Here is a 22,716-nt window from a genome sequence, read left to right on the forward strand (position 1 = left end):
GTGAGAGGCCCGCGTACCGCAAAAATAAATAAATAAATAAAACCATTTAAAAAAAAAAAAACAGTGACTAAGAAAAGATTTCAGAAAGGTCATTTTTAAAAATGGTCATTAAAAAAAAAGTGTACAGGGGCCTTTTACAGTAATCCAGTTCTAGAAACAGGGTCTGGGCCCTAAAAGGTGCTGAAGCAACTTTAGCCCTTATTCTATTATTTTTCAAACAAAATTCTTTTTTATTCTATTATATAAGTTTGCTTATGTGGCATAATATAAATAGTTATGTGCATAACTCATAAATATATAGTTTGATGAATTGCTACCTGTGTACACACAGATGTATCCACCACCCAAGTCAAAATATAGAGCATTTTCTACCTCTTGGAAGGGGATCTTGGAGGACCGCCTTGTGTCTCTTCCAATCAGTACCCCCACTGAGGTAACCAGCATTCTTTTTTTTTTTTTTTTTTGGCTGCATTGAGTCTTCGTTGCTGCACGTGGGCTTTCTCTAGATTCGGCGAGTGGGAGCTACTCCTCGTTGCGGTGCACAGGCTTCTCGTTGCCGTGGATTGTCTTGTTGCGGAGCACGGGCTCTAGGCGCGCAGGCTTCAGTAGTTGTGGCTCACGGCCTCTAAAGTGCAGGCTCAGTAGTTGTGGCGCCCAGCTTAGTTGCTCCGCGACACGGGGGATCTTCCCGGACCAGGGCTGTAACCCGTGTCCCCTGCATTGGCAGGCGGATTCTTTTTTTTTTTTTTTTTTTTTTGTTTTTTTCTTTTGTGGTACGCGGGCCTCTCACTGTCGTGGCCACTCCCGTTGCGGAGCACAGGCTCCGGACGCGCAGGCTCGGCGGCCATGGCTCACGGGCCTGACTGCTCCGCGGCATGCGGGATCTTCCCGGACCGGGGCACGAACCCGGGTCCCCCGCGTCGGCAGGCGGACTCCCAACCACTGCGCCACCAGGGAAGCCCCCGACAGGCGGATTCTTAATCACTGAGCCACCAGGGAAGCCCTGGTAACCAGCATTCTGACCTCTTTCACCATGGATTGGTTTGCCTGTTCTTGGATTTCATATGAATAGACTCTTAGTGGGTTCGAGCCATACCTATTCCTTATCTGTAAAGGGGCTGATGATAATGCAGGGGCAGCACAGAGTGAGCTCCTCATGGCCCCAGCCCAGGCCCTGGCTCACAGGGAGCATCCAGCAGTGAGGGCTGCCATCACTACCTACATCTTTACCGTTACCGTCGGTGTTGGCGGAACACCCAGCAGCTTGGGAGGGCCCTGGTTGCCACAGCTGCCTCTGATGTCTGTGCTGTCTTCCCCCCCAGTCAGAGAGTCCCCAGGACAATGGCTGTGGGCCTCCCTCCTTACCGCCCCTACAGAGGGAGTCTTCTGAGGCCAGCGAGCTCATCATCTACCCCCTGGAGACAGAGGTGACAGTCACAGGGACAGACAGGTGGGTGTCTTTTGCACCAATGAGAACCTTAGTTGGAGAGAGGAAGCCTCAGCTGGTAGGCACACCGTGGAAGAACCACTCTCCCAGTGGGCCTGTGGGAGGGAGGCGGGCGGGGGGTGAAGCCCGGATGGTGCAGGAGCCCAGCCCTGCAGCCTCTGCTGCAGCCTGTCTTCCTGGTTCCAGGAGAAGGTGCAGGGGCCCCTGGAGGCGGCAGGAGAGGTGAGGCTGTACTCCCAGCAGGAGCAGGTGCAGATGTCTAGGCGTTCTGGGTGGGGGCCACTTGTTTACTAACCAGTACATTATCATTCCCTCGCCCCACGCCCACGGGCACTGCAGCAAGTACTGTGCGGAAGAAGTAGAGAGGGCGCCAGGAGACCAGCAAGGTGACTCCTACCTCAGGGCCCCCTCCATCGACTCGAAGGACCAGAGGCCACCTGAGGGTGAGTGAGCACCAGGCAGTACACCCTGCAGTAGTCTGTTCATGTGGCCAGGTCCCTTTCTGGGCACTGATGGTGACCTTGACCAAGCTTTTCTGAAGCCCAGAGTCTGTCACAGAGACAGGCATGGTCCCTGCTATTGTCACTCTAGAATTCTGGAGCCCAACTTCCCACCAGTGGGAGCCCAGCTCTGCACCTTCCTCGAAGTGTAGCCTTGCTGGTCCATAAAAATAGGGGGCGGTCTTATCATCCCCTTTCTGCAGATGAGGAAACTGAAGCCCTGAGACCCAGAGCGCCTTACCTGACTCAGTCAGGGCCCAGCTTTGGACTCCTGACCCCTCCCACCCTGTTTTCCAGACTCAGGGGAGTCAGAGGCCGACTTGGAGTGCAGCTTTACCACCATCCATTCCTCCCCTCCACAGCCAGACCCAGACCCTCAGTTTGATGTGACGCCCCCTACACCAGGTAAGTAGGGGCCAGATGTGGGGAAGGGCAGTGTGTGGGCCTGGCCAGGGGCTGGTCACGATAGATAACCACTGGCCCAACATCAACCCTGCATTTGGTGGCCACTGAGCACCAGTTTCCTCCCCTGGAAGACAGACGCATTAGCCCTTCCTTCTCCGCCTGGTGGCAACAGGGTGTGTGATGGGCAAGTCCAGCTTTCTCCATTGTTAAGTGGCCAGTGGCTTTTTCAGAGCATCTGCCATGATTCATGGTGTTGATGGTTCTCTCCTGCCCACTCCCTCTCCCAGACCCCCTTCTCCTCTCCCCAGGATGCCCAGGTACCACAGAAGAGTTGTCCCAGCCCGAGGTGCCAAGCATATCCAACGGCTCCCTGCCCCAGACCCCTGAGCAAGAGAAGTTCCTCCGCCACCACTTCGAGACACTTACTGACGCCCACCCTGAGGGTAGACCATGCCCCTCTCTGACCCGTGCCTGGGCAGCATCCAGGGCTGAGCTCAGTGTGGGCTTCTCTGGGGCTAGGCTTTCCCTGGCAGGACTGGCGAGGGTGGTGGGATGGCGTGTGTTTTACTTGGGGGCCCAGCTGTATGGTTTCTCTGCCTGCTCCATTTGCTCCCAAAGTGTGTGTTGTCTATTGATGGGGGTTTCTGAGGATTGTCTGCTGGTCTGTGGGTCTGCCTGGGCCCAGGGCTGGCTGGCTGGAGGGATTCTGAGGGCGCCCTCGGCATCTTACCCTAGAGCCCTTCCACGGATCCCTGAGAGACCTGAAGGCCTCTGAGGCCGAGGACAACTTCTTCAATCCCCGGCTGAGCATCTCAGGCCAGTTCCTCTCCCGCCTCCAGAAGACATCCAGGTGGGAGCTGGTGAACTAGTGAACCCCATCCCGCCTTCCAGCTCTCTGTCTCTCCGCGGGAAGGGGCTGTGTGCCCTCAGGCGCCCCCAAGGCAGCTACAACCACCTGTTTTCCCCCCTACAGGTTCACCCACACCTTCCCTTCCCGGCTGCCCCTGCACCTCGTGAAATCCCCAGAGGTCAAACTCATGGATCTCAGGGGGAGCCCGCCCAGAGCAGAGCCCCTGAGAGCAGGTACTGGCTACACCTGCCCAGGCAGGACCAATGTGAGTACTGGGGCCGCTTCCCTCGAGACATAGGGCTGGGAGCCTGGTGGCCTTATCCTCACCTCAAGGCTATGCTTGCAGGTCATCTCTGGGGGAAAGGCTGAGGAGCCCCTCGAGACCCTGGAAGCCTGGTCCCCACTGAGTGAGTGTCCCCACCCCCAGGTGAAAAGCCCTAGCCTTCTCAGCAAATGGCCCTGGGTGCCTAGCTGAGCCATGGTGGGGATGGACAGGATCCACTCAGACCCTGCAGCCACCCTGGCTGGGGCTCCCTGTCCATCAGCTCTGAGCTGGGGTGTGAGAGTAAGCTGCCTCTTCCTTTCTAGCCCCCTGCCTCACAGGCCTGGCGCCCTGCATCCTGCCCTCCTCTGTGCTGCCCACAGACAAGAAGCCTCCGACACCCACAGCTCTACCCACTCCAGGCCTGGCTCAGGGTTTCCACACCCCCGCCGCCCGCTCCTGCATGGAGGCCACTGCCAGTTCCTGTGCCAGGATACCACACAGCATTTCCATTGAGGACAGTGAGGGCCCTGTCCTGGCTGAGCTGGCCAGGCCTCTGTGCAGGTCCTCGTCCCTGGGGGAGCTGGCCTCCCTGGGCCAGGAGCTCCAAGTCATTACCACCACAGTGACACCCAGTTCTGACAGTGAGGGCCAAGAAGCTGCCCTGCCCTCCCGGGGCAACCATGAGGCCCGCGCCAGCCTGAAACTCACCCTGCCAAGCATCTGTGACAGGCTCGTGTTGCCCCCACCCCAACTGGAGCCTCCCACCACGTGTGTCTGGTCCCAGGAGCCTGTGGCCATCCAGCCCAATGTCATGGTCACAACAGCCAGCTTCCTGGCCCCCAGCCCTGTGGATGGGAGTGCCCCAAGACTCCACAACGCCACCTTTCTCCCAAGGTTCCTGGCCACCGAGGCCCTCAATACCCCTTCCCATCCCAACAGCCCCCCACTTCCAGAGGCTAGGCCTGGGGTCCCTGGCAGCATCACCTCCCTCCTGGAGCCCACCCCTGGTGAGTATCATCCTTGGGACAAGGGATTGTCCCCTAAGCTCATCCCATGTAACAGCTGGCTCAGCTCCAAAGGTGGGCACTTGACCTGGCCACAGGCGCTGTGCCACTCATTCATTCATTGCCCTACATATTTAGTGAGTACCTCGTTTGTGCTGGGCTTTGTTCTGGGCCCTGGGGACGTGGGACCTGGTGGTAAACAAGACTACAGAGAATTGACACCTTAACTGGGGGAGACGCCCAGACTAAATCTAATAAGGAAAGTGTTCAGTGTATCACAAAGCGATGTGTGCTGAGAAAAAGAGAAAGAAAGGGTTTAGGGAGTGACAGGTGGGAGCAGTGGTTAGTTTTAAACAGGATGATGAGAAAAGGCTTCAGGGAGAAGGTGGCATTTGAGCAGAGACCTGCAGAAGGGGTGGGAAGGTAGCCTTGGGGACTGAGGGAAGCATCCCAGGCAGAGGGACAACAATTGTGGTCGGCCCAGCAACACTGGCCTCTTTAGACCAGCTAAAAAGTAGAAGTGTCTTTCTCATTTCGTCCCCTCCACCCCCAGATGCGCTCAGTCCAGTCCAGGGCTGCCCTGGACACTGCGGGGAACCGAGGGGGCCAGCCAGGGTACTGCCCCCAGATCCCCTTGAGCTGAGCAATGTGGGGACCGTCGTGCACAGACTGCAGACTACCTTCCAAGAAGCCCTGGACCTTTACCACCTGGTGAGCCAAGCCCCAGGGTCAGGGGAAAGGACTGAGGGGCTCCCTGGCACTGCCTGGCCCAGGTGGCCCCTAACAAGATGGGCGCCCCTTGCAGATGGTCTCCAGTGACGAGGTGGGCGCCGAGCAGCAGCAGGCACGGACTGAGCTGGCCTCCACTTTCCTTTGGATCCACAGCCAGTTAGAGGCCAACGACTGGCTGGTTGGGACCGATGTGGCCCCAGCCCAGGCCCTGCCCAACCCAGGCCCCCCCTCCCCACCTACACTGTGCCCCCTGGCCAGCCCAGACTTGCGTGCCCTACTGGAACACTACTCAGAGCTGCTGGTGCAGGCCGTGCGGAGGAAGGCACGGGGGGACTGAGAGCCAGCAGCCCCCTCCACCGCAGCCCTGCTGCTTCTGAAGAAATAGTTACTTTACGCAAATAAACTGACAGCTTGGAGGAGTGGTTCCTGGTGCCTGTTCTGGCGCATCCACAAAGCCCCCTTCAGATGGATGCAGGGAGAGAGGGTAGAGAGCCCAGGGAACTCACAGATGCCCCAGTGCCAGGCCCTGTTCCAGGACTCTGTCGTGGGCAACACAGGACTGTTGGGGAGCTGCAATAATGATGACCCCAGCACCTGGCTCCCACGTCACCTGTCCCCAGCCCACTGAGCTGCTGTGGAGTCACGTGTGGTCCTTGCCCAGTGGGGCCCAGCTGTACTCTAGGGAGGGACCAGCCCTTCTTCTCTGCCCCCTACTGATGCGCAAGAACCCACTGGAGCCACTGTGATCACCATGTCCCAGACCCTGGCCACCAGTTCACATACTGCCACAACACTGGCTCACGGCCCCTGGGCCAGTCCCATGCTGGATCCTATGAGCTTCAGGCTTTTGTTCCCATTTGCAGCAGGGTAAAGTGAGGAAGGACAAATCCAGGGAGCATACCTAGGCCACCCAGCAGCTGGGACCAGTAATTTCTTCCCCAGCAAGACTGTGTCCAGCTTCAACATCCCATGAGCTCCCAGCACTGGTACCAGCTTCCCTAGGCAGCAGGCATCTAGCCACGTGGCATGTCTGCTAAGAAGGACACTCTTGTGACAACAAAAGCCCTCACTGTCCCAAGTCTGTAAAAAGGAAGCCGGCAGGAGCAGAACCCTCCTAGAGCACAGTCGTACTGTGCAGCCTGCTTGGCCTGAACCCCCACTTGCCTGTGAGTTCCTCATTGCTCTGTTTGGTGATCACGGCCCACCAGAAACAGGCTCAGAGAGATCCAGTGCCTTGCCTCGGGTCCCATAGAGTTGAGAGTCAAATGAGGCTTGCCTGGTGGTAGAGCCAGACTCTTTAACATGAGGACGTGGCTCTCTGTTGGCCCTGTAAACACTGAACCAATCATGCAGTTGTTGAAAAAAATCCTACCAGCCCCGAGGAATTGCTGGTCCCAGCTGCTGTCACTGCTCTACACGGTAGGGGTAGATCAAGGAACAGGACAAGCAAAGCATCTGCCCTCGTGGCATTCACCTTCTAGAAAGTGAAACACGACAGAAATTAAAATAACTGTCTAACTGTAGGTAAACTGAGGGCATTCCCTGTGCTGGTTACAGGACTTTCTTAGGTGATGTTGGAGCTGAGGCTTGATAGAGGGCACAGGCCGTGTGGACACTCGGGCAAGTATCCAGGCAGACAAAGGCCAGTGCAAAGGCCCCATGGCAAGCTCAGACGTACATGAAGGGAATAGCAGTGAAGCCAGGAGGCTGGAATGGAGTGAGCTCAGGGCGAGGGTAGGAGAGGAGGTGGGAGGAAGAATGGGTCCCACTGGGCAGGGCCTTGTTGCTTCATGACATTTAAGTCCAAGACACATTCACAATACAGTTTTTTTCCCCTAAATAAAATGCCTGATCTTGGTGTTTGGGAAGATGCCCAGTATTGTTTATTTCTCAAGGCTCCCTCTCCCTGCCCCGGCCCACTGGCCACCCCTGCAGACTGGAGACCCACTTGACCTGCCCCTGCCTGCCTCGGCCACAGGTGCCTAAGATCTCTGAGGTGTTTGGTTTCCAGGACCCTGGACACCCAGGGGACCACCTTGAGCCTCGGTCCCTCATTGATTTTACCCCTCCTCCCACCCTGTATCATAGTTAACTCTTCAACTCCAGGTAGCAAACACCTGGCTTAAGGGGCCCCAAGCTAAAGGGACATTTGTTACTCTTGATTCTGTTCCTGCTGTATTTCACCCTCTGTGAGTCTGAGTTTCACTCTCCAGCTTAGGCCCTCATCGTGGCAACATGGCTGCCATAGCTCCCAGCAGTACACCTTCACCCAACCAGGAGCAAAGACACAAAGCAGGGCAGCCACCAGGATAGTGGGGAAAAAGTGCAAAGCCTTCTTAGATGCCTCCGCTTTCAGAGCAGTTGCAGGCAACAGGATTGGAGATGACTTTAATTTGCTTGGACCAGCCACCTCCCCTGTCCTGGGCCTGTTACTGTTGCAACAAAATTGGGTTCTCTCAGCACAAAAGGAAGGTGGGCTGGTAGGATCCAGTGTGTCTGCCAGTCTCCACCTCGTAATGCCAAGCTCTTCAGCCCTGGAAGGACCAGACTTTCCTCAGACAAACCGACTGGTTAAGAAACCACAGCTGATGAATGTGTGTGCATGTGACAGTGCGCCAGCAGCAAGAGGACAGCATGCTCACGTGGGATATTTGAAAGAGAGCTTAGCAGAGGGATCATTTGCAGAGAAGTGGACAGGGAACAGGGAAACCTCAGGGCCAGTGCATGACCCTAGACTGGTAACAGAGGAGAGGTGTTACTCCCCACACAAGGCACAAGGGAGCAAAGTGGAACCCAGAAGAGCAAATCCTGGAGACAGCTGCCCTGAGGGGAGTTGTGTTCCTGGCAACCCCACAGGGAGGGAGTTGGGGGAACCCCTCCCCCATCTTCTGCCGGGCTCCCCATTGTCTAAACCCCACTGGAAGCCAGAGGGCCCAGGAGCCCAAATGATACTGACCACCCAGGTCAGCTTCCCAGGACATAGAGCAGGACAGAAAAGGGACCTGGGGGCAAGTAAAGATAGCCGGCCCCAGGGTTTTTCCCTAATGTGTTTTCAGCAACAACTCAGGAACCAGTTGTCCCAAGAGATGTGGTGTTGGGCATGGAGAACTGGGCACCTGAGACAAACAAAATGGCTCCCATAACCTGCTCACTGGCTTGTTCTTCAGTGCATCTGGCCCCAGTGCATCTGGCCCTGCGTCGGTCAGGTCCTAGATACTGGGCTGCCGACCCAGGCCAGGCACACCAGTCACAGCTGCGTTAAGTCCAACAATTGGGAGATGGAGACACTTAAAATCCCACTTTACAGGGACATCCCTGGCAGTCCAGAGGTTGAGACACCACCCTTCCACTGCAGGGCGCACAGGTTCGATCCCTGGTCAGGGAACTAAGATCTCGCAAGCCGTGCAGTGAAGCCAAAAAAAAAAAAAAAAAAATCCCATTTTACATGGGCTGATTGAAACTCAGATGTTTGCCTAGCCACCCCACCCTTCAAGACTTTTGAACAACCCGCATTTATATGTCTGCTGCATGCCAGATCCTCTCCCTGGGTGATCTACATGGATTTTCAACACAAACTAGGAAGACTCAGTCCCATTTCCAGATGAAGAAACAGGCTCAGCAAGACAAGAGGTGACTTGCCCCAGGTCCTGCAGAGAGAAAGTGGCAAAGCTCTGGGCCAGCAGGCTTCCAGCGCTTCCTCTGTTGCTTCCGCAAATGAATTTAGCTGGACTGACTCTCAGGGGATGTGAAGAAATGAGTAAGTATTGCTTCTTGCACCATCAAGCCTTTTATAGACTGTTCCTCTGCCTGGAAAACTCCCTGTTTACCAGAAACCTCTTCTTCCTTCAAGGCTCACACCTAGGAAGTCACCCCTGAACCCTTAGACTGGATCAGGAGACTCTTCTGGGTCCCCTGAGCCCCCTGGTTTTTCCCCATTGAAGCTTGGGTCACTCTGCCTGTGCTTCCCCCATCACAGCCTTGGTCATTCTGGACTGTCACTGGTGTGTCTCCCCCATGGACCTTTATGTCATTTTCAGTGCTGAGCTAGGCTAGGCCTATAGTTGGAGATCAGAAAATCGTTGGGTGAATAAGTGAAAGTAACTGCATGGGGAATATTCAAAATCCTTAACCCCTGGCTAAGAAGCCAATGACCAATCTAGAACGGAGCCTGGCCAGAGTGCTGGGGTAAGGGTCCTGGGAGCCCCTGGCTGTGTCAGGTGACCCCTTATAGTTCCTGGACCGTAGGAGAGTGAGGGAGTTACTAGGAGCTGCACTAGTAACAAGCCAGTATTGTGATACCCCATACACTTGAACAGTGCTTCCGGCTGAACGTCAGCTCTGGGCATCTGCGGATCAGAGAGGTAGAGTTTCCTGCCTGAAGATGCACAGGCTGGATCCTCACTTTGACCTTACGAATTGGACCCTGCTGTCTCTCCACCCTCTGGAGCAAGCAATCACAGTCACCCCCTCCCCTGCTTCCTCAGACGGCTGCTGTGATTTGAATAACCAAGCAGGCTGCTGGATGTCCGGTAGTGACTGATTTGCTTGGCAAACAGACCCTCAGGTCTGCTGGTAATATGGAAAAACACTCGGCCCCACTGGGGTCTCTGTTTCCTCTCTCCACCCCCAAGGGCTGCTTAGGTTCCAGTCTTGCCCTTGCTTGACCTCCCGGGGGGCCCTAGTGCTTGTCTTCCCCTGGAGGCTGGAGAGTACCCTCAGGAACCTGGCAGAGGAGAAGGCGGAGGAATGGCAGGGCCCAAGGCAGAGGTAACTGGAGCCAGCTAAGTCTGCCCCCTGGGCCTGTCACAAAATTTGCATGGAGAGAATGAGACCTCTCTGTGACTTCCCCCTCCCTTCCCACCTGGAATAGTTCTCCTGGGCCTGAGGTCTGACAGCAGGTGGAGGAAGCAGCCCTGTGTGGGGGGGGAGCTGTTCCCGGTGGTGATGCCCCGTGCCTTCCTGGTCAGGAGTCGGCGTCCACAGCCACCCAACTGGGGCCACCTGCCTGACCAGCTCCGGGGACATGCCTATGTCCCAGGTGGGCCCCTCACTGGGCCTAGAGGTGAGGGGCAGGGGAGACACAAAGCATCACCATCTGGCTTCTCTCCTCAGACTGCAGCAGCCTGGGGGTGCCACTGACACAGTCTTCTGGCCTCCGGGACTCTTGGGCAGCGGTGAGTCTGCAGCTGGCCCACAAGACCCTGCTCAGTTTCACCCCTGCCCGCTCTCAGCCGCAAGAGAACCTGCCTGCCCCTTACCCCCTCGTGCCACTCCAGCCTCGGGACCTTCCCACCCATTGTCCTCTCTGCTGGAAATGCCTTTTCTTTTTTAGTAGTGGGCTCACTGTTAGCCCTCACCCCAAGTACCCTTTCCCCAGGGTGGGCAGCCACAGCCCCTGCCCCCAGGGATTCTCTGCCCAGTGGGGCAGAAGAACAGGATTCAAACCAATAATGGATGGTGGTTTGCATTATGTCAGAGAATCAGACAAGGTGACAGGAGCTGGATGGGGGATGGGGGAGGAGCTCTCAGAAGGGATACTCAGCTGTGCGTGCACCAGAAGAAGGAAAGCCCTAGGCGGGATGTAAATGTGCTGGAGATTATTTCAGTTTTTATTGGGAGCCAGGACTGTCCTAGGCAATGGGTGTTGAGGAGTAAGACAAAAACTCATTCCTTCCTGAAGCTTATAATCTGGTGGGAGCTGCAGGTATAGATAATAAAATTAGGGAAAAAAATATTATGTTGGAAGATGGTATGTACTATGGAGAAATAGAAAACAAAGGGCGATGGGGGGCAGGGTGGTCAGCGAAGGCCTTGGGGAGAGGGTGGCATAAGCACGCACGAACTGCAGTCTCCAGCCTTCCCAGACCTCCTTGGTTCCCAGTTCTAGGTGCTCCATTTGGTCCAGTGGAGGGGTGGGGTGGGGTCCTAACTCCCATGTCCCTCCCACAGCCCTCCCAGGGCACACTGACTGCCACTCCTAGGGGCCCTGGGATGCTTGGCTGGCCCCTCTGCCCCAAGGCTTCCCGTTGCAGCGCATGCTGACCCGGCACCTCAAGTGCCACAGCCCTGCCCACCACCACGTGTGCCACTGCTGTGGCAAGGGCTTTCACGACGCCTCTGACCTCAAGCGGCACATGAGGACTCACACGGGTAAGCGGCGGCAGGGACTGACTGGGAGGCGCTGCTGGGGGGGGATGGAACGAAATGGAGGGAGGTGCATGGGATGTGGAGTTTCCGTGCACTTGAGTTCCGTGCACAAGTGGGGCATGTGTTAGTGGGGCAGAGACTCAGCCTTCAGGAGGCTGGGAATACCATGCACCTTAGCTCCCAGCCAGTGGGTGTTGGGGTGGTGCCAAGGTGGGGGCCTGCTGAGGGATACAAAGAGAAAACAGGTACTGGTTACAGGATTCAGGTCCCGTATTGAAGGGTGCAAGGGAAATCCTCCCTCCTTCTCCTCCAGGGGAAGGAACATCCTGGTGAGGAGGGTGGGGACACACAGCTCCCACGTTTGCACGGGGTGGAGGTAGCGGATGGTGGGAAGCAGGCCGAGGTCTGGCGAACTTGGAGTAGGAAAGGGGGAATGCTCACGGAGGGCGAGGTCGGAGGGTGCTGGTCTGGGGGCCATTGCCCTGTCTGTCCTCTCTCCCTCTGGCCCACCTACGCAGGGATCTGGCCATTCCGCTGCGGAGCTTGCGGGAAAGCATTCACGCAGCGCTGCTCACTTGAAGTGCATCTTGCCAAGGCACATGGACAGCTGGCCAGCTACGCTTATCGTGAGCGCCGTGAGAAGTTACATGTGTGTGAGGACTGCGGCTTCACCAGCTCGAGGCCTGACGCCTACGCGCAGCACCGCACCCTGCACCACGCTGCTTGAGACTGGGAACCCTGTGTCCAACCCGTGAGAGGGAAATAAACAGAGGAAAGGCACGCATAGAACACAGCATTTATTACACAAGGGGGAGAGTGGTTCACTCGGTCCAGCGGTGGCCGCAGTGTGGGGCTGTGCACACGTAATACAAGCGCATGGCATCCTGGCAGAAAGAATGTACGGTTAGGAAGAGTCTGGATCCACAGGGCTGGGTACAACACGAACCTCCAACCAGAGAAGCCTCACCCCAAAAGAACAGACTAGGGGGCTTTCCCCACTACTAAAGGTCCAGCTCGAGATGCCTGGAAGGGCAGGATCTCCCCAATATTGGTACCCCCACCCCTGGGAAGGACCAGGCCCAGGTCACTCCGAAAGCCTTGCTCTCACCACTCACCTCGGCCCGGGCACTGTGTGACTGGAAGAACACCGCCTCCTTGTGGCCGCACCTGAGGGGACAGTCAGCCACTCAGAGTCTGCCATACCCTTCCCTCCTCCCTTCTCCGTCCGGTGAGGATGAGCCACCTTCCCTCCCCAATACCAGCTGCGCGCTCACTTTTGGCAAGGGTGGTCTTCGGTCCGCGGCAACGTGGGGTCCTGGGACACGTCAGCGATGATCTGGGTCAGTTCGCTGAGGGAATAAAGGGTGAATAAGTATGCTTAGACCGGGCCTCCCAAGCCAACAACCCCGTCTCCGAGTTCGGGCCCTGCCACTCACTCCACTTCGTGCGTGATTTTGTTGACGTAGATGCAGCTGTTGTCGGCTTCCTGCTGGTAATCACAATTCCGGCACTGCGAGAGGGCGAGAGTGGCGGGAAGGGGGTCACAGAGAGATCCCCGATGGGACTGGGAGGGCATGGCCTTCCCCCGAGGGGATGACTAGGGGATGGAGTCTTGAGGTTGGGATCATTGGGTGTAATCGAGAATCACCTCGCGGATGGGCAAGACGAGAAAGTCGGGTTCACTAGGGGGACAGTTGGGAGGGTAGACCAGGACGGGGCGGCACTGGGAGTAGGGCCGGGCCACGTTGGGAACCTGTGGGCCGGTCACGGAACACCGGGGCGCCCGGCTGGCTCGCGCTCACCGCGTACAGCAGAATGCGGTTCTCCTTGTCCTCCTTGGGGTAAAGCATGTTGTTACTGTGGGGAGGGGGGAGGTCTGAGGTCAGTACAGGGGCCACTACTTGCTCCCCTTCCACAGTGCTGGCCGGGTCTCACCATTCCTGGCAGAATCGAATACCCACGAAGCCCGGCTCGTAGGTCCCATCGGGTTCCATGGCGACTCACTGCCCGCCTAGCCTTCAGCGCTTGCTCAGCCGCGCGACAGGTCGCGGGAAGGGTCAGATCTCTTAGCTTCGCCAAAAGAGGGGAGGAGCTGCGCACATGTAATGGCTCCCAGTGGCTTTGTGCTGGCTGATAGGAGGTTTGATTAATTACTTGCTTCAATCTTTTGATATCCTAGAATATGGCTTCCAACTTCTGGGCCTTTCTTCCTCAGTTTACAGAATAGTGTGGTACGAGAACTGGGAAAAATGATGCGTCACGTAACCCGCAAAGTGCTGAGTGTAAATGGAGAGGCCTTGGCTCTTTGCAGGTTGAAGGCCAGTGCACATGCGCGGACAGGGGTAGCTCTTGCCAGTCCTTCCTCTCGGCTTCAGTCTTCGCCCGCCAGGCCGTTTCCCGTGACGCTATTGGAAGAACTGTGCACCGTGAGAGACTTCTCAGGATTGGCTGGGCCTACCCAGGACTTCTTCCTGGCGGCGGCGAAGAGACGCGGCGATTGGCGGACCCCCCTGGCGGGAGGGCGTGGATTGGCCAGGTCCGGGAGCAGGGGGAGGGGCTGATATCCCAGAAGCGGCGGCGGCGGCGGCTGCGGAGCCGGTGTGAGGCGGCTGACTGGGTTGCTGGACCCCGCAGGGCGCGGCGAGATGGAGGTGACGGGGTTGTCGGCGCCTACAGTGAACGTTTTCATCAGCAGCTCACTCAACAGTTTTCGCTCCCAGAAGCGGTACAGTCGCAGCCTCACCATAGCTGAGTTCAAGGTGTGGCCGTGGGGGCGGGGTCCTGATGGGCGGGGCTAGTGTTGAGGGGGCGGGGAGGGTCTTCTCCGCGCAGGGAAGGGGCCAGAGATAAGCCGAGGTTGCAGAGGTTCTGGACTGGACCTCAGCGGGGCGGGGCCAGAGGGAACCTGAGGTTCCAGAGAATGGGTGCGGGGCCAGAGAAAAAAAGAGGTTGCAGGGAGTGGGGGCAAGACCAGAGGAGGTGGGGCCAGGGATAACCAGGTGGGTCCTAAATGGTAGGTCTCTTGGAGGAGCGAGGAATGGGTGATGGTTATTGATACAAAGGGCGGAGCCTCAGGGCAGAGAGTGGGGCCACTGACAGCCTTCCACCTCGTCCCCGCCTCCCCATCTTGTTATCCCCACAGTGTAAACTACAGCTGGTTGTGGGCAGCCCTGCTTCTTGCATGGAATTGGAGCTGTATGGACCTGACGACAACTTCTACAGCAAGCTGGATCAGGAGGATGCACTGCTGGGCTCTTACCCCGTAGATGACGGCTGTCGCATCCATGTGAGGCCTCCCTACCTGGGATCCCTTCTCTCCGTTCATTTATTTATTCAATAGATGCTTGATGTGCTTTGCGCTGTGTGATAACCAAAATAGGCCCTAACCGCATGGAGCTCCCAGTCCAGCAGTGCGAGAGACAGACCCATCACCAGACATTGGCAGCCAGATTGGTCTGGACTGGGCTGAGAAAAGCCTAGGGGACTGGAGGCCTCCAGAAGAGGTGCCTGACCCCACCTCGGGGTATCAGAAGGGACTTCCTGAAGTTAGGGATGCCTGAGTTGAGATCTGAAGGATGACCTAAGAGAAGAGGCGGGAGGGGCATTCTAGGCAGAGGGAACAGAGTGTGAGGTGGGTCAGGGTGAGCAAAGAGGCTCACATATTGGGAGAAGCCAGAACACAGAGGACCTCTGCATGCATCAGCTCACATCATCCTCTCTGTCCTCAGTCTTCCCCGCACCCCCAAAACTCTGCAGACGTCCTAGCATCCCAGGTGAACTTTGCATGTACTGTTCTCTGTGCCTGAATGTTTCTTTTTTCTATGCCCACATGGCTCACTCCTTCCTTCTAGTCTTTACTTAAATGTCACCTTCCGGGTGTGAGGGCTTCATTGCCCTCAGTATAAAATTTAAACCTCCTCCCTTTCCCACTTTCTTTGATTTTTGTCCTTCTCACTAATCACCTGTGGCATACTGTGTATTTTTCTCCAATACCTGGAACAGTGCCTGGCACAGAGAGGATGCTCAGTGAAACATTGTTGAATGATGAGTTGAATGCATAAAATAATACTTGGAAAATGGCATAATTAACCCTATTTTGCGGAAGAGAAAACTTAGTTTCAGTATGGAATTTACTTTCCTGAGGAGAGACATAGCTAGAATTTTTACTTCAGTCTGCATGGCTCCAGAAGTTAGTGTACCCAGAGAACTGGGTCTTTTTTGTCTCTTTCAATTATTCATAACTGTTCACTGAGCATCCACATTATGCCAGGGATATAGCTGTGAATCAAGTCTGAGAAGGTCTGTGTTTTAGCTCTGTCCAGTGAGTGCGGTAGGCATTAGCTAAATATTCACAGGAACAAATGTAAAGGGTCAGTGAGATGAGGGCCATGCAGGAGGAGATCACAGAGCTGGGAGATCCTATACTGGGGAGCCTGACCCATCAATGAGATCCAGGAGGACTTCCTGGAGGAGGTGCTGCCTGAACAGAGACCTGAAGTTAACTGAAGAAGGGGAAAGCGTGCTTCAGGGGGAGGGCACAACATGTGCAAACACTCTGAGGTGGGAGGGAGCAGAGTGGGGTACAGGGGCTGAAGAGTGACCTGTCCTGTTTTGGTGGGAAGTGGAAGCCAGGGGAGGACTCTGAGCCAGGAGGGTCCTGGTCTGACTCAGGTGTTCACAGGCTCCCTCTGATTGCATGTGGGGAGCAGACAGTGGAGGACAGAGGAGTAGGGAGACCAAGGAGGAGACTGCTTCCATAGTCCAGTTGAGGTTATGGGTCCTGGACCATTGTGGGAGCAGGTCGGGACTGTGCTGAGCCCATAGGACTGACTTTGGACTGACCTCGGCAGTCTCAGCCTTGGGATGCTGGGGGGTCAGGCAGGGCAGTGGCGTCCTCAAACAGGAGGGTTTCACACATGGATTCAGGTATAGACAGGGTGCTGACTTCTGAGGCCATACAAGGAAAGTTTCCCAGAGGTGGAGCCTCTGGAGAATTTGTATTTTTTCTAAAATTCTTTTTCTGTTTATAAATATCACCCATATTTCTTTTCTTTCTTTATTTATTTTTGTCTGCGTTGGGTCTTCGTTGCTGCACGCGGCTTTCTCTAGTTATGGCGAGCGGGGGGCTACTCTTTGTTGCAGTGAGCAGGCTTATTGTGGTGGTTTCTCTTGTTGCGGAGCACAGGCTCTAGGCGCGCGGGCTTCAGTAGTTGTGGCTCGTGTGCTCTAGAGCACAGGCTCAGTAGTTGTGGTGCACAGGCTTAGTTGCCCTGCGGCATGTGGGATCTTCCCGGACCAGGGCTCAAACCCGTGTCCCCTGCATTGGCAGGCAGATTCTTAACCCCTGTGCCACCAGGGAAGCCCTCACACATATTTCTTGCAACAACGAATGACAGCAACCTCAAACTTAGAAAAACCCCTGATATAGAAAGTGGAAATTCTTAGTGATCGTTAGCCAGAAATAAGGGCCGTTTCAGTTTTGCCTAGTGACTCAGGCCAAACGCTTTAGGGTGTTCCTCACCCTTGTCTTTCCCTCACACCCACATCTAATCTGTCCGCAGATCCATGGGCTCCACCCACAAAAATCTATCCAGAATCCAGATTCTCCTCCCTCACTGCCCCCACCCTGGCCCAGCCTCCATCTTCTCCCTCCTGGACCATCACACAAGCCGTCTCCCTGCTCCCATCCCTGTGCCCCTCCATCTGCTTCCCACACTCAGCTGAGGGAGCGTGTAAACACTTGTGTCAGATCAGAGCCTTCCTGGCTGAGCCCTTCCCTGGCTGCATCTCATTCTAGGTAAAAGCCAAAGTCTGCAGTGATCTATTGTGTCTCCCACTCTCCCCCTGGCTCACTCCACTGCCGCCGTGCTGGCCCTGCTGTTTCTCAAAGGAGCTAAAGACATTTCTACATCTGGGACTTTGTGCTTGTTCCTTCAGGCCTGTCTCAGACATCCCCTCCTTCCAGAAGCCTCTTTGTTGTATTTGTCTGCATAGAACCTTGTCATCTGGTGTTTAATACCCATCTCTGTGCATTTGTTTCTGGTTGGCCTCCCAGCAGAATGAGCACTCCTTGAGGGCAGGAATTGATCTATTTTTGTACCGTGTCCCTAGTACCCAGCACGGGGCCCAGCTGGGTGCCTTGGAGGAGCTCAGCAGGTGATGAGTGAATAAATGTTGGGGGTGGTACAGAAGAGATGCACCAGGATCTGGAAGTTGGGGTCAGCCTAGGAGGGTCCCAGAGGTCCAGAGAGGATAGACACACTGCCCGGAGGGTTCATGAGCAAGGCCCGAGCTCTGCCCTTCGGTTCCAGTGTCCTGGGGCCATCAGTGATGTGGATGCCAGTGTGTAGGGGTCATCTGGAAGCAGATGCAGCCTCCAGGGCCTTGGATGGGTGGTAGAGAGGGAGATGGCCATTGTAGACACCTGCTCTCACCCCTTCAGCTGGGCTCAGGGCAGGCAAGAAGGCTGGGGTAAAGGTGAGGGTAGAGTAATGTGGTTTTTCCGAGACAGGAGAGACTTAAATCTACGGAACGCTCCAACGTGCAGCCACACTCGCCCCCCGCAGCATCCCAGGCCTCTCTGCCCAGACCCTGATCCCCACTGACCTCCCTCCCCTCACTACAGGTCATTGACCACAGCGGTGCCCGTCTTGGGGAGTATGAGGACATGTCCAAGGTGGAGAAATACGAGATCTCACAAGAAGCCTACGACCAGAGGCAAAGTACGGGGTGCACAAGAAGGGGTGGGGGCTAGGGGAGGGGGTGGGGAGCAGACAGGATAGACGGGGACACTGAGGGCGAGTCGGTGGTGTGGGCAGTGGGGCAGGCAAGTGTGGGGGAGTGGAGGGGGCAGGGTGAGGTTGGTGTGGGGACAGACGGCTCATGGGAGAACAGTCAGGTGGATGGGCATGAGGTGTGAATGGAGGCTGGGGGGTGTGGCCGAGTGCAGGCAGGCAGACAGGGCCATGAGAAAGTAGAGGGGGCCTGAGAGGAAGGTCTGGGGTGTGTATGTGGGGTCAGATGGGGGGGCGGTCAGGGTCACACTGGGGGCACGGTGTAGGGGACAGAGCATGGTAGAATACGTGGAACCGACAGGACAATGGGGTGCGGGCACGTGGGGACAGGTGAGAATGTGTGGTGGGGAAGATGAAGGTTTCCGAGCCTGGGTGGAGGCAAGCATGATACTGAAGGGACGGGAGGATGGGGTGCCGCGAAAGACTGCAAGCAGGCACCTTCCCTTTAGTTTCGGGATTGTGGGGAGGCCCAGGGGTCCTGGGGAGAGGCCAGGGCTGTGGTGGGAGACTTGGGGGGCTTGGGTGACAGCCCTTCAACACCCAGCACGGAAGCGTTTCCCTCGGAGTGTTGGCCCTGTGCGGGTGGCAGATTATCTCATTAGGCCAGAGGTCTCCCAGGTGGTCTCCCATGTCTGACCCTCACCCCCTACCCCACCCGCAGACTCAGTCCGCTCCTTCCTGAAGCGTAACAAGCTAGGTCGATACAGTGAAGAAGAGCGGGCACAGCAGGAGGCCGAGAGCTCCCAGCGCCTTACTGAGGAGGCCCAGGCCAGTGCCATCCCCGTGGGCAGCCGCTGTGAGGTGCAGGCGCCTGGGCAGCCCCCTCGCCGGGGCACCGTCATGTATGTAGGTACGTGGCTCACCGGGGCCTCGTGTCCTGCCTTGAGGTGGGCAGTGCTGGGGAGCCAGCCCTCAAGGGGATCTCAGTCCAGGAAGGGAGACGGACCCAGGGGCTAACTCTGACAGCCTGGTATGTTCACGGCAGGGAAGTGGGAAGCAGAGGCCACATGACCTGAATTGTGATGGAGGAAGTGGAGGCCAGAGGGATCAATTCTGAGGTGAAAGCCTGGGGCACAGTGGTCAGAGCTGAGATGGGGAAACAGGCAGAATTATCAGGCCTGTGATAGGGGAAGCACAGACCGAAGTGGTCAGGGCACACCCGGGCCATGGGCAAGGCTGGACTGTGCTGGGCCTCGGAGACAGGAGAGAGCAGTGTGGGGTTTTTTTGGGTTTTTTAATAACAGTTTTATTGAGATAAAACTTACATACCATAAAATTCACCCATTTAGGGAACTCCCTGGCGGTCCAGTGGTTAGGACTCCACACTAACACTGCCAAGGGCCCACATTCAGTCTCTGGTTGGGGAACTAAGATCCCCCTAGCTGCGCCACACGGCCAAAAAAAAAAATCACCGATTTAAAGAGTATCATTCATTAGCTTTTAGTTCACAGGAATCGTGCAACCATCACCAGAGTCAGTTTTACATTTTCATCACCCTAAAAGGAAACGCTATAACCATTAGCAGCTACTCCCCATTTCTGAAACCCCAGCGCCCCCAGTCCACATAGCTGGCTACTAATCTGTGTTATGTCTCTATAGACTTGCCTATTCTGGAAGTTTCATTTAAATGGAGTCATATAATACGTGGTCTTTTGAGACTGGCTTCTTTCACTAGAACCATAATTTCAAGGATCATCCATGTTGTAGTATGTGGCAGTATTTCATTTCTTCTTATTACCAAATAATATTGCATTGTATGCAACACCACATTTTATTTATTCATTCATCAGTTGAAGAACATTTGGGTCCTTCCCACTTTTTGGCTATTACAAATAACGTTGCTGTGAGTATCCTTGTTTAAGTTTTTGTGCGGACATGTGTTTTTATTTCTTTGTACCTAGGAGTGGAATTGCTGGGTCAGAGTAACTGTTTCACTTTTTGAGGAGCTGCCACACTGTTTCCACAATGGCTGCACCATTTTACATTCCCACCAGCGATGAATGAGGGCTCCAGTTAATCCACGCCCTCATCAGCACTTACTATTACCTGTCTTTTTGATTACAGTCATTCTAATGGGTATGAAGTGGTAGAGCATTATGGTTTTGATTTGCGTTTCTGTGATGGCCAATGCTATTGAACCTCTTTTCAGGTGCTTAACAGCCATTTGTAGATCTTTAGAGAGATGGCTTATTCAGATCTTTTGCCCAGTTTTTAATTGGGTGGTTTGTCTTTTTGTTGTTGATTGGTGTGTTAGGGCTGCCATATGAAAGTACCACACACCAGGTGGCTTAAAAAACAGAAATTTGTTTCTCACAGTTCTGGAAGCGGGAAGTCTAAGATTAAGGCTTTGGCAGGTTTGATTTCTTCTTAGGCCTCTCTCCTTGGCTTGCACATGGCCACCCTCTCTGTGTGTCCTCACATGGTCTTTCCTCTGTGGGCTAGCACATCCCTGGAGTCTTTGTCCAGATAACCTCTTATGAGGATGTCAGTCAGCCTGGATTAGATCCCACCCTAACGGCCTTATTTTAACTTAGTTATCTCTTTAAAGGCCCTGTCTCCAAATACAGTCAGATTCTCAGCTACTGAGGGTTAGGGCTTCAACATGTGGACTTGGGGGGGACACAGTACAGCCCATAACAAGTTGTAAGAGTCCTTTATATATTCTAGATACAATTCCTTTATCAGATAAAAGATCTGCAAATATTTTCTCCCATTCTGTGGGTTGGTTGTCTTTTTACAGTCTTGATAGTGTCCTTTGAAGCACAAACATTTTTGGTTTTTATGAAGTCCAATTTTTTTTTTCTTTTTTTGCTTATGCATGTGGCATTATATGTAAGAGGTCAGTGCCTAATAGAAGGTCACAAAGATTTAAACCTGTGATTTCTTCTAAGGGTTTTATAGTGTTACATATTACATTTAGGTCTTTGGCCCATTTTGAGTTAATTTTTGGTTATGGTGTGAGGTAGGAGTTCAACTTCATTCTCTTGCATGTGGATATCTAGTTGACCCAATACGATTTGTTGGAAAGACTGTTCTCTCCTCATTGAACTGTCTTGGCACCCTTGTCAGAAATCATTTGGCCATAAGCAGTGTGGGTTTTATGCTGAGCGAGACGGGCAGCTTTTGAGGAATTTGGGACAAGGCAGTGGTGCTGTTTCCCTTTGATTTTTACAGAGACCCCTTTGGCTGGGGGTGTTGAGTGAATGGGGGTCAGGGTAGGAACAGGGAGACCAGTGAAGGGGGCTACCATATTGATGTGGGCAGGAGGTGGTGGTTGTCCTGGGTGGTAGCAAGGAGTGGTTTTTGCCAGGACAGGCTTTATACTCAGTGGGCAGGTGCGAATCTGGGGTGAGCTGCTTAAGGAGGTTTCATTGGGATTTCTCCCCTGGGCAGGACTTACAGATTTCAAGCCTGGCTACTGGATCGGTGTCCGCTATGATGAGCCGCTAGGGAAAAACGATGGCAGGTAGAGATCCCCCCTGTAGTGTCTGTGTGTGTGCCTGTGTGCGCGTATGTGTGCATTTATGTGTAAGTGCATACATGTACTACTGGGGGAGCCCAGCCATGCTGGCATCTGGAGTAGGAGCCCTCTGACACTGCCTTCCCCATCATGCCCTGCAGTGTGAATGGGAAACGCTACTTTGAATGCCAGGCCAAGTACGGCGCCTTCGTCAAGCCATCCGTTGTGACAGTGGGGGACTTCCCCGAGGAGGACTACGGTTTGGACGAGATGTGATGCCCAAGGAAGGGCACCCCCCTGCTCCAGCTAACTCACCTATTGCCCTTCCCTGTGTGTGTCCATGGCCCTTTCCCCATGACCCCATTTTTATTTTATTCACTTGACCCTCGCCATTGACTTTAGAGACACATGTATTAAATTTGCCGGAAACCTGAGAAGTGTTTGGAAGACTCAGTGATTATGGGGGGGCTGGGGACAGCTGGGTAGGTGAGGGGAGGGAGAGGGGATACCCCTTGTTTTTAAGGAATATGTATATGCAACTCAAAACTTGTTCCTATTTCATTGGCCAGAATTCTGTCTCATGGCCACTTGTAGTTGCAAAGGTGGCTGGGAAATGTAGTTTTTATACTGGGTGGCCATTTCCTTGCCAAATATCAGAAGTTCCTCCAGCTACAGAAGCTGGGGAAAAGGGATATTGGGGTCAACAAGTAGTTCTACCACTGTCCCTGTGGGTGAGGGACCCGTTCACTTAATATTTAAAAGAAAAAAGAAATCTCAAGTCTTTAGAAGTAGCATGAGGCCCCTCACAGCATCGTAGAGCTGGGCAAAGAGGTCTGCGCCCTCAGGTATGTGACGTGTGCATGCAGCCCAGGCATTCTAGGGAGGCTGTTCCACCATGTGTATGTCCGCATGTGCAGTAACTCCTCATTAGCTCCTTGAAGGGGTTCCTGATGGAATGACTATTCGGGAGGTTCTACTTAATTGTTAAAATGACTTTATTATAGCTTCTGGAGAAGAAGTTGGCACTGGTGGGAGCAATCGCAGTAAGCAGAATAAGGTTGAAATGCTTGAGAGCTGAAGGGGTCCTTGGGGAAGCTGCTCACGTGCACATA

General features: G+C 54.8%; 4 protein-coding genes across 8 annotated transcripts in view; 3 read left to right on the plus strand and 1 right to left on the minus strand.

Moving 5' to 3' along the window:
* The window catches only part of WDR62 (WD repeat domain 62), a 45,594-nt gene extending 39,975 nt beyond the window's left edge, over positions 1-5,619 (plus strand). The window contains exons 23-32 of one of the 5 annotated variants that reach the window (XM_004284157.4): positions 1,323-1,450; positions 1,787-1,890; positions 2,245-2,352; positions 2,661-2,795; positions 3,088-3,202; positions 3,326-3,467; positions 3,549-3,609; positions 3,791-4,474; positions 5,025-5,182; positions 5,277-5,619. In XM_004284157.4, the coding sequence (XP_004284205.1) occupies positions 1,323-1,450; positions 1,787-1,890; positions 2,245-2,352; positions 2,661-2,795; positions 3,088-3,202; positions 3,326-3,467; positions 3,549-3,609; positions 3,791-4,474; positions 5,025-5,182; positions 5,277-5,540 (1,899 nt within the window). In that variant the 3' untranslated portion in view covers positions 5,541-5,619. Of the gene's footprint in view, positions 1-1,322; positions 1,451-1,786; positions 1,891-2,244; positions 2,353-2,639; positions 2,796-3,087; positions 3,203-3,325; positions 3,468-3,548; positions 3,610-3,790; positions 4,475-5,024; positions 5,183-5,276 lie in introns of those variants that run through there. The other 4 variants (XM_033413978.2, XM_033413979.2, XM_033413981.2 and 1 more) reach the window with 4 other exon arrangements.
* Positions 5,620-5,765: 146 nt separating this feature from the next.
* OVOL3 (ovo like zinc finger 3) lies at positions 5,766-12,117 on the plus strand. Its single transcript, XM_033413999.2, is given in 5 exon segments — positions 5,766-10,276; positions 10,279-10,377; positions 11,153-11,219; positions 11,222-11,353; positions 11,869-12,117. Coding segments are annotated over 5 exon segments (636 nt in total). The 5' UTR covers positions 5,766-10,147; the 3' UTR covers positions 12,078-12,117.
* Positions 12,118-12,132: 15 nt separating this feature from the next.
* On the minus strand, positions 12,133-13,685 carry POLR2I (RNA polymerase II subunit I). The gene is made up of 6 exons (XM_004284193.3): positions 13,286-13,685; positions 13,153-13,207; positions 12,787-12,860; positions 12,625-12,699; positions 12,466-12,517; positions 12,133-12,234 (listed from the first exon to the last, which is right to left on the minus strand). The coding sequence occupies exons 1-6, from the start codon at positions 13,342-13,344 to the stop codon at positions 12,172-12,174; spliced, it is 378 nt and encodes a 125-aa protein (XP_004284241.1). The 5' UTR covers positions 13,345-13,685; the 3' UTR covers positions 12,133-12,171.
* Positions 13,656-22,037, plus strand: TBCB (tubulin folding cofactor B). Its single transcript, XM_004284183.3, has 6 exons — positions 13,656-14,109; positions 14,493-14,636; positions 17,976-18,072; positions 18,806-18,994; positions 21,538-21,610; positions 21,766-22,037. The coding sequence occupies exons 1-6, from the start codon at positions 13,996-13,998 to the stop codon at positions 21,878-21,880; spliced, it is 732 nt and encodes a 243-aa protein (XP_004284231.1). The 5' UTR covers positions 13,656-13,995; the 3' UTR covers positions 21,881-22,037.
* The last annotated feature ends 679 nt before the right edge of the window (positions 22,038-22,716 follow it).

This window comes from Orcinus orca, chromosome 20 (assembly GCF_937001465.1).
Source record: "Orcinus orca chromosome 20, mOrcOrc1.1, whole genome shotgun sequence".
NCBI classification, from domain to species: Eukaryota; Metazoa; Chordata; class Mammalia; order Artiodactyla; family Delphinidae; genus Orcinus; species Orcinus orca.